Source organism: Kryptolebias marmoratus, linkage group LG2 (assembly GCF_001649575.2).
Source record: "Kryptolebias marmoratus isolate JLee-2015 linkage group LG2, ASM164957v2, whole genome shotgun sequence".
Classification (NCBI taxonomy): Eukaryota; Metazoa; Chordata; class Actinopteri; order Cyprinodontiformes; family Rivulidae; genus Kryptolebias; species Kryptolebias marmoratus.
Window position 1 is genome coordinate 23,880,495 of NC_051431.1, and position 19,788 is coordinate 23,900,282.

The window sequence follows — 19,788 nt, forward strand, 5'->3', positions numbered from 1 at the left end:
ACAGGCACGTCCTACATAACAGTGCACACCTTACCTGTGTTGTAAGAGCCTGAGGCTCCCAGCCAATCAGCTTTCGCGGTTGGCGTTTGCGTATGACGTAAGACGTCTCCATGAGAGCTCGTGTTTTACGGAAATGAAGAGAAAAGCTCCGGAGACGTTACTCTAATTATTTAATTATTACCTACCGTGAGGAGACCGCATTTCAGTGGAAACGTAAGGCGAATTTCTGTTGTTTTAATTTATAAATTTTAATCTCTGCGGTATTTGTTCGACCTTGTTTTATCTAAACGAATCACCTCAATGGTTCCCGTCATGACACTTAGCTTTCAGAAAGCTAACAACAGCAGCGCTGAGGGCGAAACTCGAACCCGACTTCAGGCGGTAGTCTTTTTTTTATTTTTATTTATTTATTTGGTTTCCGTCGTTAACGTAGATGTAGAAAGCGTAAGCCATTTTAGAGACTCGGTTAATTAATTGACAATTCGTCGTCCAATTAGGCTAGCTTACATGCTAAATAGAAACTAAACAATAACAAAACTGACAGCTAACGTCACGTGAGAGGACGACAAAGTCAGCGCTCCCGTCTGTGAAGACAGGGAATTGAAACCACTGTTTAGCTATTTTAAATAAGTTATGTATTTTTATGGGAGGTATTGATAACATGGCATTATGTATGTACATTAAAACAAGTTTATAACCTTTAATAATGTGGTCAGAGGACAGAAGCTGCTGGCTCGGGTTAGACACGGTTGCTGTGGGAGTTTAACTTCCAGAAGACTTTTTGTTGTTGTTGTTGATCAGTGATAATAGTCATTTATAAAAGCAAACAAAGTTCAATGACAGATATTTGCCTCCCTACATTAGTAGTGTTCTTTTGTGGGTTTTTAAAACATTGATTTGAACACATTTAAGCTCGTTTCTTGTAGATACTGTTACCTAATTGTTATGCATTGTTTATATATTCCTGTAAGTTTCTGTACGGCTACTGTAAGTTTTGAACTCTTTTTATTTTTCATATAACTTTTAATAGCATAAGTGAAAGTGTGAAAGCCTTTTGACAGTATCCCACTAAGTGCAGTAACTCTGATGTTAAGTCTTAGGTGTCAGTCTGACGGGTTTCATCCACCTCGCTCTTAGTGTGAGGCTGTGAATTTGAGACGCTGCCTCTGAATGCATCACGTGGATGTTAAACAACCCGCCGCTCGTTCTCAGATTGTCTTCCTCTTGTCTCTCCGTGTGTCCTTGGCTGATGACCAGGTTGCTGCTCAGATGAAGAGGCCTCGTCTGGTCGGCCTGGTGTGTGACCCTTCCTTGCCATGGCGGCGCCATTATTTCCCACGTTCCTCCTCCTCATAGTTCTGTCCTCCCTAGCTCTCTTGCTGCTCATGTTTCTGCCCCCTGTCAAGCCCTCTCTTCCCTTCGCGCCCTCGTCTCACTCCTCACCTTGGCCGTTGCCCTCCTGTGGGCCGGGTCAGTCCTGGGCGGTCCGGATCCATGATGGTCCTCGGCACGACAGGGAAGATGTGGGAGAGGACTCTGTGCACCTGGACGTGATAGCTGACAGGGTAAAGTACTTCATCAATTTGCTTCATAAGTCAAGTGTAATCATAACCATACTAAAATATTTTATTGAATAATACTTGGATGTAAAGATTTAGAAAGAGTTCGACGTATATCGCTTTCTTACACTGATGTGTGCCCCATCGGTGTATGAATGTGATCTAAAGCACTGACTGGTCTCTATAGAATGACTCATTCAGGTTAGCTTTGTCCTAGTTTATTGTTCAGTCATGATTATCTTCTCGATTTCAGGTAGCGCAGCAGGCTGGGCTGCAGAACCAGGGCCAGATTGGAGAGCTGGAAGGCCACTACCTGCTGTGCTCTGTGAGGCCTGGAGCTGAGTCTTTGAGAGGCATCTGGAGAAGAAGTGTCCAACCAGGGGATATTCTAGCAACCCATCCTCATGTCCTGTGGTACTCCAAGGAGAGGGTGCTCAGCCGCTCAAAGAGATCACTGAGATTCAACGACCCCAACTACCCTAAACAGTGGCACTTGGTGAGTTCAAGTTCTGGGATGGTGTTTGTGCCAGATTAGAGCTGCTTCAAACGTCCAAGAACCAGTTTGAGGTTTCACAGCTTTCAGAAATAAAGACCCAAAAGAGACATTAAGCAGAACTCGCACATTAGGAGCACTACACATTAAATGTGTAACAAATGTTTCCCTGATAAGATTTTGCAAATATGACAAATTAACTGAATTTAGCAGTTATCTTTGTGGTGAACTTTTATTCTTTTTAAACTAAATGCAAAGTTGCTGTGTGTCATCATCAGTCTTCTCCTCTGTAATAAATTTGATCCCTTTTTAATCCCACGGCTGGGTGTTTGCACAGACCATATGTCATCACTACATCACATCATTGAGCCGCAAAGCTGGGTTAACGTTTCACATGTGCACTGTTTTGGCTCCGTTACTACCTTGCTTCGCAGCACAAAAGCACATCAGGGGTGGGTTGGTTTTGACCTCCCTCGCCGCCTCGGTCTACTCAGAAATCACACCAAGGTGGCCAGAAGGCGTCTAAGTCTCGGCTCAAAGTGTTTTGTGAAAGTGCCTCCAGTTCGTCTGCAGTAATGAGGGCCTCACTCTGGTCTATCATTTTTAATAAGCTGAACTGAAATATGAAGCTTTTGGTTTACTAGTCCATCTACATTCCAGTGCTCATAAGATATGGATCTTGGCTGAACAAACAAGTCTCAGATACAAATGGCTGAAACTAACTTCCTGGGTGAAGGTAACTAAGCTCAGCCTTAGGACATAAATTGAAACGCTCTGTCATCTGAGCAGATCTCACCTCAGCTGAAGTGATTCGAGCATCTGATCAGGATTCCTCCTGGGCACTTCTCGCCGGGAGAAGACCTCCCCGAGCAGACCCACAACTTGCTTGAGTTACTATTTACATCCTCTGTGGCCTGGTAATGCCTTGCGATGCCCCAGGAGGAGCTGGAGTGTTGTCTTGGTTTTTCTCCACGACTTAACTACAGATGAGCAAAGAAGATGATATCATTTGTCTAGCTTGTTTGTTTATATTTGATAAAATACATTTAATCTTTAATGCCTGTTTAGGTGTTCTTTACCATACTGTGTGCTCCAGCAAAATAAAACAAAAAATGTTCAGGGAAATAAAAAATATTATACGTATTTAATCTACAAAGAACAATTAATTTATTTTGCATGTTACAATAATGCCACAGCTGCCAAAGACTTTTGTTTTTCTAAGCTGTGACTGTTTCTGGTTTTAATCTTGTTCTACAAAATTAGAATGGGTTGTTTCATTTTGTATTGACAATTACTCCAAGCCTAAAGCTAAACATGTGCTCTGGTTACAGCATCTGTCCGTACAGCAGAAAATAAAGGGTGCTTTGATGTGAAGTGCTTTGTAGGTACTTAACACAAACCTCTGATCCACTGCACAGAAACCGACCTGGATCCATCCTTTAATACATCCCTCGAGCTTTACTTTAACGTGCTCTCCACCTTTTTAGTCCATGGTTTAATGTTACTCTTATTCTTTTTAACTTTCCCTCACCCTCCCATTTTGTTAACCAACCCTCTGTTCCTGTTTTCACAGCACAATCAAGTCAACAGAGGCATGGATATCAATGTGACAGGAGTGTGGGAACGCAACATCACCGGCCAGGGAGTCACAGTGGTGGTTGTAGATGACGGCGTGGAACACACCCACCTTGACATTCAGCTCAATTATGTAAGACAAAACTCTCACAACAACCCTATGATTAGTTAAAAATTTTAAACTGCGTAGTTCAGAAATATAAAAGAGAAATCTTCTGGTTGTCTGAGACACTCAAATCTTTGACTGGTTTTGTGTGCTGTAGTTAAAGTTTAATGCTGCTGTACTATTTAAAAACTACTTCAAGTACACTCTCACGAGCAGAGCTGTGCACCAACACATTTCTGGTTGAACTGGTTTTGTCCCGGTTCAAAAGAAAGTTAGGAAGCTGTGAGCCACCCACTCACGCGACTAACTTTATGTCCATTTTAGAGTCCAGAGGGCAGCTACGATCTTAACTCCAATGACCCAGACCCAATGCCTCATCCGGACGTCCACAGCGACAACCACCACGGGACTCGGTGTGCTGGAGAGATTGCAGCCGTTCCCAACAACAGCTTCTGTGCTGTGGGCGTGGCCTATGGCAGCAAGGTGGCAGGTAAAGTGCAGCCAACAAGAATACACGGGGCATTGTGTCAAAAAAAAAAAGGTTTTAGAGTCAAGAAACTACTGTTTTTCTATTACATATTCTTACTTACACATGTTTACCAGCATTCACGGTGATAATGTAAGCGACAAGGCTTTTCCAGCCTGCTGCCCTGTACCTCCTCAGGGCTGGAGGTTTCTCTCCCTCTGCAGAGAGAAGCCAACCTACTAGGAGATACAAGGCTGACTTTTAAAAAAAAACACCCCGCAGCATAGTTGTCAATAAAGACAAAAATTGGGAGGGAAAATGGAGCTTTTTTCCAGACTGGATGGACTCCTACATGTTTATTCTTCCTGTGGAAAGTTAAAACATCTTAAAACATTTCTACAAAATTAAATACAAGTTATTTGAGCAATCAGACTCAGTAAAATCTGAACTGAGAGCACAGAAAATATGTGAACGAACCAAGTGTGAGAGCTCAACTCACTGATTGTCCACCAACAAACCTCGATAATATGAACAGATTTTTTTTTTAATGATGGTCACCTGGATAATAAACATAAAAATCCTTAACAACCCCAGGAGTGTTAAAGAGCCTTTGACCTTTGACAAAGGCTTTAAGATATTTTGTGAACATTTTGTTGTTTTTCTGAAAGTGAACATCACATTTTGACATGCCTGATTTAAAACATCTTTTTTTTATTTTAGATGCTCATTTTATTTTACTAAAAGGTAGAAAACATGAATCTGTTTATTTACATTCTAAGCTTATTCTAATTTTTTTATATAAATTTATATATGATTAGTTTATTTTATATTATAATTATAAATGATTTTGTGTTTGTCTGTGTATGCAGTGTATATATAAAACTATTTGGAGCTGTGCTTGAAAAAGTTTTCTTCATATGGACCTCCCAGAATTTTATTTGAAGACCAGTGTCCAAGCTTGAAGCTACTTCTTGGTGAAAATGTATTTTGCTTTCTGCTCAGGTATCCGAGTCCTGGATGGCCCCCTGACAGACAGCTTAGAGGCCATAGCCTTCAACAAACACTATCAAGTCAATGATATCTACAGCTGCAGGTAACAAAACAGTCTCCACCTGATTTGTTTAGCATTTAATCAGAAATCAGACACTTATGACAATATATCACTAAAAGCAAGTTTGCCCACATTTCCTGTGCATTATGTTTAAATATTAAGATGCTCAAGTGTTTCTGGGATTCTGATCTTATAGTTGGGGTCCAGATGATGACGGACACACTGTAGACGGACCTCATCCCCTTGGCAAGGTGTGACACTTTGTTCACTGCACTCTTTTTGTCCTGCAGAGGGCAGTAGAGAGCAATTTATAACTCTTGTTAACACAACTGAAGGAGCAGTGTGCTGTGGTTTCACTTCAGCAGTTTGTCCTCTGGCTCTTAATCTGGCTGTATTTATTTATTTTTTTTTTATATTCAGTCTGTTTTTCAGCTCAATCTGCTGCCTCCGGGACCCGACTCCGGAACAAGCAGCAGATGATAGAATGCTGGATGGATGAATCTATTTTTAATTTTGTCTGCTTTTTTCTCTCTCTCTCTCTTTCTCCACAGGCAGCACTGCAGCACGGGGTGATTGCAGGCAGACGAGGCTTCGGCAGCATTTTTGTGGTCGCCAGTGGGAACGGAGGTCAATACAATGACAACTGCAATTATGACGGCTACGCCAACTCCATCTACACCATCACAATCGGTGAGACACAGAGTCTCAGCTGTTGGGTTATCTGTCTGTGCACCTTATTAGGTTTCTGAGTGAGGGCATGTCCGCAGAAACAGTCACTGTGTTTGAAATGTGTGTGTGTGCTTGCAGGAGCAGTCGATGAGAAAGGCCGGATGCCCTTCTACGCGGAGGAGTGTGCGTCCATGCTGGCTGTCACTTTCAGCAGCGGGGGGGCCAAGCTGAGGAGCATTGTAGGTTTCATCGACGACTAGCGTAGCAGATGCATGAATTGTCATAAATGTCACCAAGCAGTCCAATCACAGTGGAGTTATTTTTTAACCATCAAAACTGTAAATTCTAGCATTCAAGGACTAAACATTTGCACTGAGGTTACACACTGAACATAACCACAGCGTTCTGTAATTATAGACTGCTAATGAATCTGATGATTGTGAGTTGACAAGAAAGCCATTGGGAGAAACCAGGCCTACTCCTAGATATAATAACCACAGTCAGGCATGCTGTGTGCATAAGCACAAAATACAAATTAGACATGACACTGTTATGGTCTGTGTCAAAGAATGGCTCTAGTGCTACATAACATATAGAGTCCAGACGATTGCAATGTTTCAAACAAAGTTTATTGGAAATAACACAAACAAAAGCCAAAGGGAGTTGAGAGGGAGAGGGAGTAAGCCTCAAACCAGCCATGCAGTTGAAATGTACGATTCCCAAGCTAAATTTAGAACCAGAACCGAAGAAAATACGACTGCCAGTAACTCTCAGATCTAACTAGTAATTAATATAAATAAGAGTGAATAAAAATGACGTGGTGCAAGGCAGGCATCTGTGGTAACGGAGAGCAGCGGGGAGCCAACGAGCCAGCAGCCCCCAGCCTTTCTCACCAGCAGACGGCGCTGGTTCCTTTTAAGTCAAATTTATTCATTTAGCACTTTTCAGCAACAAGTTCTTAAAGATTTGCCATCCAATCGGCTCTGGAAAGAAAGGACACATTAATGAAGCAGGCACTCCTTTATGAATTGACACAGCAGTGCATAACATATAATTAATAGATGTAACAAAAAAGGAGTTAAAACTTGTTTGTGTTTTAGAATGCTTGAACTGCTGGACCTTGTGTAAAATTATATATTTTATGTCACTTAAGGTAATCTGAGTAGCTCTAAAACTATATCTCTGTGAAAGAGGCTTCACATCAGGAGAGCCAGAAACAAATTTATTCTGAAGACGAGGCCCGAGGACAACGGGAGCGACGACTTCTGAAGCAGTTGACCTCTGTTTGCCAGTGTTTACGGCTGTCACCATAGTAACTCGGCTCGCTGCGGGGACATCATCACTTGTGGGGAGTTGATATTAGCCAGAACCTAACCACAGATCCAGTCCACTCCCAGATTTGAGCGCTCCTCGCACACTGCCTGTGTGTTATTCTTGAAAAGTGGACATGTTGAAGTTACAGGAAAAGCAGAAATTTAGTCGTCAGTTTACCATCTAGAAGCAGTCTGAGGTTAGTTTAGAAACTGGTATATGCATGATGTGTAAAACTTAAATGACTGCTGTAGGTAAATAAAGCTGGACTTGTTGAATATAGCTCTTTATAGAGTGTAAACACAAAATTGAGGTGCAGAAGTTGTTTGATTTGAGGTGTCAAAATCTGGGCAGTTTTTGGCAGTAGGTTGAAAAAAGTTCACTTGTTTTTAGGTGATCATAAGACACATGACAAGTTTGACTGACTTGACTGTCTGCTAGATCTGAACACTTAATGATCGGAGACAAATCTACTAAAAGTAATTTCAGTGCTTGTTATTGATTTGCTCATACTTCTTTAGAAAGAGAGAAATAGAAAAAATGAAAGATGCTTTATTGATCCCCTGAGGGAAATTGGTTTAGAATAAAAAAGTTCAGAATAAAAAGCATTTTAAAAAAAACATAATTTACACATTTTGTCTGTGCAGTGATGAGTGTAGTGTATATAGTAACATATTTGCAATAGTTGTGTGCAGGTATAAGTTCACTGGTGCTCATATTTTAGACAGAGATGATCTGTTTATAAAGTGAAATGACAAACGGCAGCAATGATTTCCTTTATCGTTCGCTGTGGCAGTGGAGCTGAGTGAGTCTGTTGGAAAAGGAGCTTCGCTGTCTTTGTAGGGTGTCATGAATGAGATGGGACAGGTTGTCCGTGATTCACCACAGACAACCCGTCAGTCGTTTCAGCCTTATTTTACAGTATCCACACCTTGTATTTTTTCTAGCTGCAGCTGCTTTCACGTTCCCTTTTTTTGTGTTTGTTCTCAACGTCCCAAGGGCCCCAACCCCACGTCTCCCACTCCCACTGACCATAAACTGCACTCTATCAGAGCGAGACTCTAAACTCTACATCATACAGACAGTGTGTTAAACTGTCCAGATGGTGCCACGATGCCGGCGCTGATTCTTTCATTAAACCTTCATGTTAACAATTAGGATTGTTTCTATTCTCCCGGAGGGTTGTGTGTGTGTTCCTGTGTTTATATAATGTGTACTTACACACAACCTTACATTTGAACTCTTCTCAGAGTTTTCAGCACGTTCAGCACTGTTCGTATTTTGTCATTTCTCTGAGCTGTATCAAACCTCATAACCCACGTCTGCGGCTCTGCAGGTGACGTCGGACTGGTCCTTGCAGAAGGGGACGGGCTGCACCGAGGGCCACACCGGCACCTCCGCTGCGGCCCCCCTCGCCGCGGGAATGGTGGCCCTGATGCTGCAGGTCCGGCCCTGTCTGAGCTGGAGGGACGTTCAGCACATCATCGCCTTCACCGCCACCAAGGTAAGCCCGATCAGACGCTTGTTTACACACCTACTGGAAGCTGTTTTATGAAAGCTGTTGTGCTGTAAATCACATCATTAGGAAAAATACATTCAATGAGAAACCAGGTTTCCTAATGTTTAATTATGTTTTTTGAATTTGATGGGCTTGTAGCTCCTTGGGATTATTTATTTATTTAATTTTGTCAAGCTAACTTTTCCACACTATTACCTCAAATCTGTATACTTATTTTGGTTGTCCGTTCAGTTTACGTTTTCAATTTTTTACCTACTTTTCAGTATGAAAAAAACTAAAGACACGAAATGGCTGTACATGTGAAAAACAAATGACATGCATCCAAAAAATCCACTGGAATGGGTTCTTCTGGATCGATCAATCAGCACATTAAAAATGCTGCTGTTTTGGGATCTCTATTCCTTTTCGGGGCAAATGAAAAGAATCTGAATTATGCCCTGGTGCTGTTGGTATTTTTACAGACTAAACAGGTAAATTAGGACCGATTACAGTGCTCTCTGTTTGTAAAGAATCTTCCCGCTGTGTGGGCAGATGGCAGCAGCTTGCTTTCCAGAAAGTTTTGCATTTATTCAAAAAGTTCAGTAAAGAAGATGGTAAAGAAATTACATAAAAATAAAAAGATTAAATGGCACCCAGTGAATGAATGATAATGATGAGACTAGAAGCTTCTGTTCAGTGCTAACAATGTTTTTCTACCAGAACTTTTCCGCATTTACAAAGCAAATTAGTTTTTTTTCTCATGCATATCATACTGACAAAACTGCAATGGACTGTTGGCGTTGCTCCGAAAAACAAATGAGAATAAAGATTTTATTTTTAATTTTTCAGTTTTGAAATTAAACGGCTGCACAAAATGACTCCAAGTGCTGCATATGGCCCACGTGCCACACTTTGGACACCCCTGATCTGAAGTATTTAAGCTTCAGATGTTTTGACAGTCAGTGTATGTTTAATTGTGAAGGACCGAAAGGAAGTTCTGACTTTCTCTGCTGCTTGGGGAGTAATAAAAACAGCAACTTGAACTGGTTCATGAAAATACCTCAAGTTGTTGCAGTATAAGCACATCTGTAACCCTCAACTACAATAATAATGAACTCTTCCTTCTCCAATACTTTCTTCAAAGAGTCCCTTCACCTCTACCATACAAGGCTGCTGGACTTTTACCTCCTTTGTTTGTCAATTAAACTTGCCTGAGCAGAATATAAAAGTTCACCTTGTTTGCAATGTCTGTGTTGTCTTTAACAGTGTGATAACAGCGCTGACTGGCGAGTGAACGGAGCGGGTTTTCATCACAGCCACCAGCATGGCTTCGGCCTGCTCAACGCGTGGAGACTCGTCAACGCAGCCAAGGTACACGGAGATGCAGGCGTCTCTCTCAGGAAGCCACCGGCCGATAAAGTTTAGCCCTAAACTTCAGGACGTATTAAAACTTTGTGATGTGTCTTCCTGCATCGGGCGTCTCAGGTGTGGGAGTCCGTGCCGTTCCTCGTCTCCTATCAGAGCTCAGTGACAAAGGAGGGAGCGGCCATCTTGACTTATCCCAAGGAGCTGGTCCTCAGCTGGAACGGTACGGCTTTCTGTTTATTTCTCAGCTCTCTGAAGGACACTTGCTTGTCCTGTTTACACATTGCACAACATAACTGAGTCGTCGTCCCCCCCCCTCCTCCCTGCATGCCTGCGTCTCCCTCTGCCTGTCCTTATTAGGTAATGTTCACTTGTTTGGGAGTTTCTCTAATGTGATTTTTTTTTTTTTTTTCCTCCTCGGTCTGCCTCAGCTTTTTACAACTCTCCTCAGCAGTTTGTGTTTCTTCTCACTTCTCAACTCTGTTAATATCTCAAATTCAGTACCATATCTGTGTAATCTATGCCTCACTTTTTTCCCCAAACAAATGCCAGTAGAAATAACCTAATTCTAGCAGAAACATTTCCTTTTTCTTAATCTCTCTTCATGTCCTCCATTGAACTTTATCTTCCTTCTTTAATGGCCTCATTGCAGTTAGTTGTACAACCACAGACGAGCATGTTTTGGGTTTTTTTTTTTTCAAGGACAAAGCAAAGCTGCTGGCAGTTACAGAGCAGACTCCTAAAGAATGTCTGGATTTATTTTCAGGGAAACGCAGCTTTAGTCCTCATGTTCTCCTTCAATCTGTCTTGGTCAAATCCCTGCTCAGATCCTCCTGTGACGCTGCCGAGTGTTTGTTGCAGTTTCTGTTTGTTTTGGCTGCTTCGCTGCTTCCCACGTGAATACCATCTCCTACTGGATGATGTCGTGGATGAGTGTGTCGGATGTGCGTCTGCGTACACAGAGCTGCAGCTCCAATTAAACTGAAGTGCACGAAAAGAAAAAAGTGACCTCCATGTGGATTAACAAAGGATCAGAGAGGATAAAATATACCTCTACAAGAAGGAAAAAACAGAACCTTATCTTTAACAGGCCTTATGTGTTGCACCATAAAACTATGTAACAACCATGTTTTTATACCTATATGTAGTTGTCTCCAGCCTATGTGAGTTTGGCACTTTCCTCTCTATTAGCCATTCACCTCTGACAGGAAGAAATGTGGATTCTGATTCACTAAAAATGTGCGCCGTCTCCAACGTTTTACCCTTGATTTACACCCGCTATCTGCTAGTTGTCCTCGCAACACAAATATGACTTTGAGTCTCAAACACAGCAGGCACAAAAGTGACAGAGAGAAATGTTTCGTCACAGTGAGCTCCAGATCTAAAAGGATGAAGAGATACAAGAAGAACATCTCTCTGTATCAAAGAGGAATCGCATTCAGAAAGGTTTTTATTTTTAATCAAAATGTGACGTTTATAGCTTTCTTGACTGCTGATGCATGCTCTTCTTTTCACTCATCAAGAAACAGGTCTCCGGTTCCGTCTCCGGTTCCTACCCTGGACAATAAGACCTCTGGTCCTCTGTTTATTTAACTTGTTTTATTTTTTTTTTATTCACACTTGTTCGTATGCACATACAGTACCGTCCCCACGTCCATTTAAGTGATTATCAAAAACTTTCAACTTGGACAAACCGGTGAAAGTCTTGACACTCCCACGTCCCACTGCGACAGCATCAGCTTGGAATTCATTACAGATTCAGTGTTAATGGCTATTAAAACATGAATATATTGAAAATCATGTCATAAGAAATTATATTCCCATTCAGTCAAAGGTTTAATGAAAGTCCAAACATAGCTTAATAAGAGAGAATCAAGTGCTTAAAAATGTAACTCTACCAGTATTTGTATTTCTTTAAGCCTTTTTGTTCATTTAATGCTCTCTACACATCTGTTCATCCTGCTTTGTATTTTCCTCCACTCTCTCTCTCTAATTCCCCTCAAACTCTCATTGCGATCTGTGATCTCCCCTTTTTTCTCTCTTTTGCTTTGTCTCTTCTTCCTTCCACACCTCCGTTTACACTCTCGTCTCTTCTTCAGTGTCTCTGCATCTCCCCTCACTCTGAGGGTGTGTGTGCATCCCTACATGGTCAGGAAGCATCGCGGCTCATTAGCAGTCAGAAATCACTCAGCTCAACTTCATTTATGTAGGAACTTCTCAAATGCAAAGGGGACTGAAAGTGCTCAACAAAGCAAATGGATAAAATAACCTTCATCCATCCATCCATCCATTTTCTTTAACCGCTTCTCCATTCCGGGTCGCGGGGAGCTGGTGCCTATCCCCAGCAGTCACTGTGCGAGAGGCGGGGGACACCTTGGACAGGTCGCAAGTCCATCGCAGGGCCACATATAGACAAACGAGACAAACAACCATTCACACCTAGGGACAATTTTAGAGTCATCAATTAACCTAACATGCATGTTTTTGGTCTGTGGGAGGAAACCAGAGTACCCGGAGTAAACCCACATGTGCACAGGGAGAACATGCAAACTCCACCCAGAAAGGCCCCAGGCCGGGAAGTGATCCTGCAACCTTCTTGCTGGGAGGCAACAGCTCTAACCACTATGCCACTGTGCCACCGATAAAATAGATAAAATAACCTGAGACGGGATAAAACCAGTGATATTCTGTACGCAAAACCAGAAATTGAAAACAAAAGTGATTAAAAATGAAAGAGAAGCAATATAAAAAATAAACACATAAAAGTATGTGATGAAAACAGAGCAGGTAACAAACAGCAAAACGCTTGATAAATAATAACTAAAAATAAGTTTGTAAGCAGACACATTGAGAGGCTGGACTTTGGTGAGAAGATGGCAAGAAATCAAGACAGTTTGTTTCTACTTTGATTAAATAAATAAAAAACAGTAATAAAATAATAGTACATATTAAATAATGGCTGGTTTGCAGATCAAGTGCCTGTTTGGGCTTTAAATAAATTATTAAAAAGTCCAAAAACACATAAAAAAGCATAAAAGCAAATATGTTTTTATTGTTATATTAAAGAATTATTACATCAGGGAGCAGCTCTGTGGGCTTCAGTCAGACCATAGTTATCCGAAACACGCTGGATTCTGTTCACACAAATATTGACCTGATTGTTTTTTTGTTTTTTTTTTCTCCTTCAGTCTCTGCTGCTGACCTGAAGCAGTCTGGGATGGAGACGCTGGAGCACGTCGCCGTCACCGTCACCATAACTCACCCGTGTCGAGGCAACGTGGAGTTTGTGCTGGAGTGCCCCAGCGGGATGACATCTGTCATCGGGTCTCGTCGGGCCATCGACAGGTACGTGCACACTGTGAGGATGTCTTCGACTTGAGTAAAACTTCAAGCTTGGCTTTATTTGTTAAAAAAAAAATGAAAGAAAAGTAATAATGCATAAAAAATCTGTGGTTTTTTTGCGCACACAGAGATCCTTCAGGTTATCAGGACTGGACGTTCTCCACCGTGCGCTGCTGGGGAGAGAGGGCTGAGGGCCAATACACCCTGAAGATATCGGACCACAGTAAGACACTGATACACACACACAGCAGGAGCTGGGAAGTGACGGCAATGAGCTGGAAACGCAAACACACACTTCTCTGGTCTCTGCAGAGTGTTTGAGGTTTATGAGTTCAGCCGCCTCTGCCCTCTCTGACTCACCTGTGTTTCTGCAGAAGACGAAGCGTCGGAGCAGTGTGCTGCGGTGGGAGTGCTGAAACAGTGGAAGCTCACGCTGTACGGCTCTTCGATGACTTACAGCCAAGTGAAGGACAGGCAGAGGTCAGTGCTGTCGCGTTGGAAAACATGGCGTCTGAAGGATTTGTGATGGCAGCTAGAGAAATGACATCTCCTGGGAAAAGGCAGAGTGAATGCTGAGTTCTGAACGATTTTGCTGAAGAAGCTGAATCTGAGATGAAAGCTAAATGTAGCAAAATGTTACCTTTTTAAAATAGCTAAATGTCAGCTAAGAGCTAAAAGTATCAAAACCCTAGCTAGAAGCTCAAAGTAGTGAAACCATAGCCAAAAGATAAAAATAACAAAATACTAACTCAAAAGCTGAAAGTAGTAGAACACAAGCTAAAAGTAACAAATGGTAAAAGCTAATGCTAAAAGTAGCAAAAGGTGAGCTAAATTAAGCAGAGTGTTAGCACTTAGCAAAAATTACCCTTAACAATAATAGAATTAGCATTAAGAGAACCATAAGCTATAGTGGTCTTAGTATTAGTACAGTTAGCAGTAGTAGAATTAGCTTTAACAGTAATATTACTATCAGTAACAGAATTGGCATTAGTAGTATTAGCAGAAAACAATGTTACTGAAGGATTTGAAGAGATGTCAGTATAAGTTTAAATATTATTAAAAGTTACACAAGCCAAAAGCCACGGCACCATCTCCTAAGTGAGCTAAAGCTTTTTATATATGAATGGTTAAATTACCGTATTTTCCGGACTATAAGACGCACTTAAAAGCCTTCAATTTTCTCAAAAAACAACAGTCCACCTTATAATCCAGAGCACCTTATATATGTAAGAAGTCATAATGTTTTAGTATGACTTTGGTAAACTACAAGCCGCACCACTTGCAGCATTAAGGCTCAGTTATAGTCGCGCAGGGCTCCGGAGGCGTTTATACTTGACGCTTACGTCGGTGCAGTATTCTTCCATGAGTTTTGAACCGTTTGATTATCTTTGTGATCTCTCATAGAGGGATCATATGAATGCTGATACAGGCGAACCAGCTCCGCTAGAGCAGCAAAATCGTCCTTTTTGAACGCGCGCGGGCCGCACAAAGTTACAAAAATTGGTGCATGACGATGCGCCTTATAGTGCTTTATAGTGCGGAAAATACAGTAGCACAAAATATGCAACAGTAGTTGGATACCAAAAACTAAAAAAAAAACAGTAAAACAATTTTGTCATTGCTGAATCAACATTCACACAATAATTAATTGACTGATTTTTGCAGGCTGATGGAGGAGGCCATGAGTGGGAAATATTTGGACAGCAGTTTCTCGGTGCCCTGTCCTCCAGGGTTGGACATCCCTCCAGAGCTGATCAGCCCCTTTACTTCTAACACCCTCAAGGTAAACGCAACACAGACCCTCTAAATGTTGACTGTGTTATCAGCCTTTCTGGCTCTTAAGCTCTTTTCTGACAGGTTTCCACAAGCCAGGTGGCTTTTTTGAAACGAACAAAAAAAAACCACTTTTTTTTTTTTGTTGTTTTTGTTTTTTTTTTAGTTTTATTGTGTAGTAGTTTACAAATGTTTCAGTCAAGTCATCCTGTCCTCAGATGATTTAAAAGACAGTTTGCCTCAAGTTGATCATCAGGTCAGACTCTTCAGTAAGCTCAAACATGTAGAAAAGGACCACAAATATGAATTGGTCCATGTTAAAGCATTTTGTGCCAAGACTTGGACACTTTAAAGCATTTTTTTCCAATATTGTGGTCCGTAGTCTTGAGAAAGTCTGCAAGAATCACATCAGTGTAAAAAAAATAGGTTTTTAATATAATATTCAATCTTAATTGTGATAAAAAGATAAAAACAGTAGTCATAAATACATAGAAATAATATATCAGTCAATGAGACTCTTTGGTAAATGACCTATAAGCAGTTTCTATACTTCAACAAGCAATAATTGGAGTCACAAGTCCTTCCACTTTTATTTTTGGACCATTATTTTGGGGACCATCATGCTTAAGACTCGCTGTATAAACTGTTGTAACAGTGTCAAATATGTGCACACCCTGGCTCTCTCTAGCATTATTTTGGACTTTTTTTGTATTAAGCTACGAGAAGCAATAACATTTCTGTATTACCGCATATCTGAAAAGGGCTTTAGTATTTTTAATCTTTTCCTATAAGAGATTCAAACTGTAGTCAATTATCTGTGTGGGAAAAGTGGGGCAGAAGGTTAAGCTTGTAGCAGGAACTGTTTAATTTTTTCAGGCTGCTTTCAAGTTTTTTTCTGTCAACTCAACCTTTCACCTTAATGACATGATAGATGGTTAGAGAAATGAAATAATCCCTCAGCTGTGAAAGGAGGGAATGATAAAGTCGAGAAAAGCACTTTTTTATCTCCGTTTTTCTCCTGAAGTCATCGGTAGTTTTGAGAGTCCAGTGCTCCTTCTGTCCTGACCTTCGTCTTCTCCTTCTCCTCCCTCCAGTTCATGCTTTTGCTCGGATGCTTTGCTTTTTTCTGGTCCCTCTACTACACGCTGGAGGTCACGCTGGCTCAAACAGACCTCAGAGACTTCCCGTGCCTGCCGAGGAGATGGAGGACTCACCAAAGCGGGAGGAGGCACCAAGGGAGAGGAGTGGAGGAGGCGTCAGCGGGGGAGGAGCCGCAGGAGTACAGGGCCTTCAAGGACCAGGACTCAGAGGAGGAATTACAGTCTGTGCTGGACACTGAGGCCAAAGTGCTGCTCATCACAAGGGAACGGCTGGCAACATGACCCAGATAATGAGTCAGAACCTTCCCACTCTCTGTTCCAACGGGACGTCTCAGGCTTCCTCACTCCCCTCCTGCCTCTGATCTCAATCAGCTTTCATAGCAGGGGGCCGCAGATCAATTCAAGAGTGTCCTTCTTACACTTTTCCCCCCCCTTTTTCTGCAGTTCTTCAAACCAGTGGCCTTGAATGTGTTTGGGTTAGGAATGTACGCGTGGGTTTTACGTTTCACCTCGCCTTTAACAGAGCTCCTCACATTAAAGGAAACGACGTGAGGATGTTTTCGCCTGACATGAGCCGAAAAGCTCTTCTGGGTTTACGTTCAAAATGGGTATCATGAACTGCAGAGGGACCGGTTGGAGTTTAATTTCCCGGTCGCTGCACATGTCAAACATGACTATTTGTAAGATTTGCACACGGAGAAAAAAAAACGTAATTTTGCAAATTAAGAGGATTTATTATAGGAACACCTGTGGAATTTTTTTTTAAAGTGTGCACTATAAAAGGGAATGAAACTGTGTGTGTGTGTGTGTGTGTGTGTGTGACTATAGGAACATGCTAGGACTTCCACTGAAACGTGTCCCTAAAATGTGAGGTTTTACTAGGATACGGTTGGGTTTTTTGGTTTGTTTGGGTTTTTTTTTTTCCTTTATTTTGAAACATTTTTGAGGAATAATTGATGCATTTGACCTGTGAGTCTGCAATCTTTATCTGTGGGGTATCAGGCATATACTGATTAAAACTTGAAGTGGGTTTTTCAAGTATTACGTTTGCTATTTGTTTTGCTTTTGTTTGTTTTTTAAGGAAGTATAATATATATAAGCAATGTGTGCCTGCTGTACAGATGTACTCCATACAACTGCATTTAATAATTTGTACGAACGGTTTTTAAAGAATGTAAGAGGCTAAAAGCAGTATTTTTTTAATAGTCTCATATATATATAAAGACATTTTTAAAGTGCAGTTGGAAACTGTTTTGCTGTGCAAGTCACAGACTGTTATCATAAAAATAAAAAAAATAAAAATTTGGTGGAACACGGTCTTGTTTTACTTCTTCTTTTTTTCTTTGAAGCCAGAGTTGCCTGTAATTATCCATAGAGACATTCCTCTGTGTCTTTTAATGGCAAGACAAGGAACTAAGTATTAAACTTGGTTTAAGAGGAAAAATCCCAATGCATGACAGATGAGCCAACAAAAAAATTATAATTCGGGTTCATGGAAGTGACTGTTCTCCGTGTTCTTGGCCGCAGAGTAACGTACTTACAGTAATATAAACATTTATAGTCTACAGAACAGAAAGGCAAAAGTAAACTCAAACTAATCCTGAAACACAGCTTAATCATAGCAAATGCTAAATTGTTGACCTTTTAAAAACCCAGGCAGAGTCACCCAAACTCCTACATCTAGTCATTAGAGCATGTATGTGCAGCTGTGCTCAGGAGTTTACCTCCACTCATGGGTGCAAAATCTCATTTTAATTTGGGGCTTTTCATTGATTTGTACCATTTTTTTCCCCCAATACAACGTACAGCTCAACTTCAGTGACAGTTTGAATTTATGTGGATTTCCTTTTAACCACATAGTGTCAAGATTATGCATAGAGACTGAAGTATTCATACACCTACATGAATGTTTGACTGAATGTTTCTTAGCAAGTTGCGTCTGAAGCACTTTTTTGTAGCAATCGACAAGCTTTCGGCATCTTTCTGGCTGGATATTTGACCTCTCTTTTTGTCAGAACTGGTAGAGTTCATTTAAATTGGCTGGTCTCTTGTTATAAGGGCTGCCTGTTAAGAATATTTCACAACTTTTCAGTAGAGCTGAGGATAAGGTGTTGGGAAGGCCGTTTCATTCATTCAGAGGCTGGTTCTGATGTGGGTTTAGGATCGTTGTTCTGTTGGAGCACACAAATGCGTCCAAGTTTCCAGTCATCTAGCTGTTGATTTGAGGTGGCTGAAATGCACCAGAACCACAGCATGAAGCTACCACCACCATGCCCGACAGCTGGTTCATTGTTCTCACCTTGACTCCTCCAGGCATACATCTTGTCAGCGTGGCCACATAGTTCAGTCTTAGTTTTGTTTCTCCAGAGGGGATTTGGCTTGTTCATGTTGGCAGCTTTAAATTTCAGTCAGGCTTGGGGATGTGGTTTTTGGACGAGGGGCTTCTTTCTTGGTCTCGTCCTCTCAGTCCACGGAGACGGGCTTCACTCAGGACAGAGCCGCTGGTGTTCCAGCAGACTTGGTGGTTCCTGGGTTGTTCCCGAATATCCTAACTAATCTGAGGATCAGGTTGGGTCTTCCGTCCATCCATCCATCCATCCATCCATCCATCCATCCATCCATCCATCCATCCATCCATCCATCCATCCATCCATCCATCCATCCATTTTCTTTACCTGTTTCTCCTTTCTGGGTCGCGAGGAGCTGGTTCCTATCTCCAGCAGTCACTGTGTGAAAGGCGGGGGACACCCTGGACGGGTCGCAAGTCCATCACAGGGACACATAGAGACAAACGAGACAAACAACCATTCACACTCTCACTCACACCTTGGGAAAATTTAAGAGTTACAGGTTGGGTCTTCTATAAGACAAATTGTTGACAGATCTGAATAGCTTTATTCATGTACAGTTGTTTGAACTGGCAATAATGGAATTTAAAGTTGTTTAGAAATGAATCCAAAAAGACTTTCCTAACTTGTGTGAAGCCTCAGTTCTCCTTAGACCTTCACTGGACTTTCCCACTGTTCTATCAGTCCAATAAATACTGTCAAACAAATTATTTCTCTGCTGATAAAAAGAAATGACCACTTTTACTCATAAGAAGTTTCTAGGCATTGGCCATGTCAAGTTAAAGGACATCCTAGAACCTGTAGCAGAACTTATTAAAAGATTTACTGAATGTATTTGAGCAGGAGTGTACAATTTTTGATCCTGTGTGGATTAAAAGGTCTCTACAATAAACTTGTGCACCCAGTACTTTTTTTTTTTTTTTGAAGAAATCACTGAAGTTATACGTTGTATGGTAATTCCACCCTGGAAAAAGAACGGTTCAAATAAATCATTAAAAGCTCCAAGTTTATGTGATATTCATGCCCGTGACAAGCATTTGTAAACCTCTGACCGCAACTATATAAACTTAGGAAATCACTGTAATCGGCAGAAACACAAAGCAAAACAAATTCAGCCGAAACTAAAAGTGAA

The 19,788-nt window shown here is 41.3% G+C and overlaps 1 protein-coding gene across 1 annotated transcript; it reads left to right on the forward strand.

The window, feature by feature from the left end:
* Positions 1–61: 61 nt before the first annotated feature.
* pcsk7 (proprotein convertase subtilisin/kexin type 7) lies at positions 62–17,625 on the forward strand. Its single transcript, XM_017430607.3, has 17 exons — positions 62–213; positions 1,258–1,565; positions 1,813–2,055; positions 3,626–3,760; positions 4,058–4,223; positions 5,202–5,292; positions 5,447–5,501; positions 5,802–5,940; positions 6,058–6,158; positions 8,567–8,734; positions 9,995–10,099; positions 10,214–10,316; positions 13,282–13,438; positions 13,564–13,658; positions 13,810–13,915; positions 15,101–15,218; positions 16,303–17,625. Exons 2-17 carry the CDS (start codon positions 1,317–1,319, stop codon positions 16,588–16,590), a joined length of 2,319 nt encoding a protein of 772 aa, XP_017286096.1. The 5' UTR covers positions 62–213; positions 1,258–1,316; the 3' UTR covers positions 16,591–17,625.
* The last annotated feature ends 2,163 nt before the right edge of the window (positions 17,626–19,788 follow it).

What these genes read in the sequence shown, in the direction of transcription:
- pcsk7 (XM_017430607.3), top strand. Translation starts at nt 1,317, where the DNA reads ATGGCGGCGCCATTATTTCCCACGTTCCTCCTCCTCATAGTTCTGTCC. An exon ending in ACCCTAAACAGTGGCACTTG is followed by an intron (nt 2,056 to 3,625) that starts GTGAGTTCAAGT and finishes CTGTTTTCACAG; the next exon opens with CACAATCAAGTCAACAGAGG. An exon ending in GACCTCATCCCCTTGGCAAG is followed by an intron (nt 5,502 to 5,801) that starts GTGTGACACTTT and finishes CTTTCTCCACAG; the next exon opens with GCAGCACTGCAGCACGGGGT.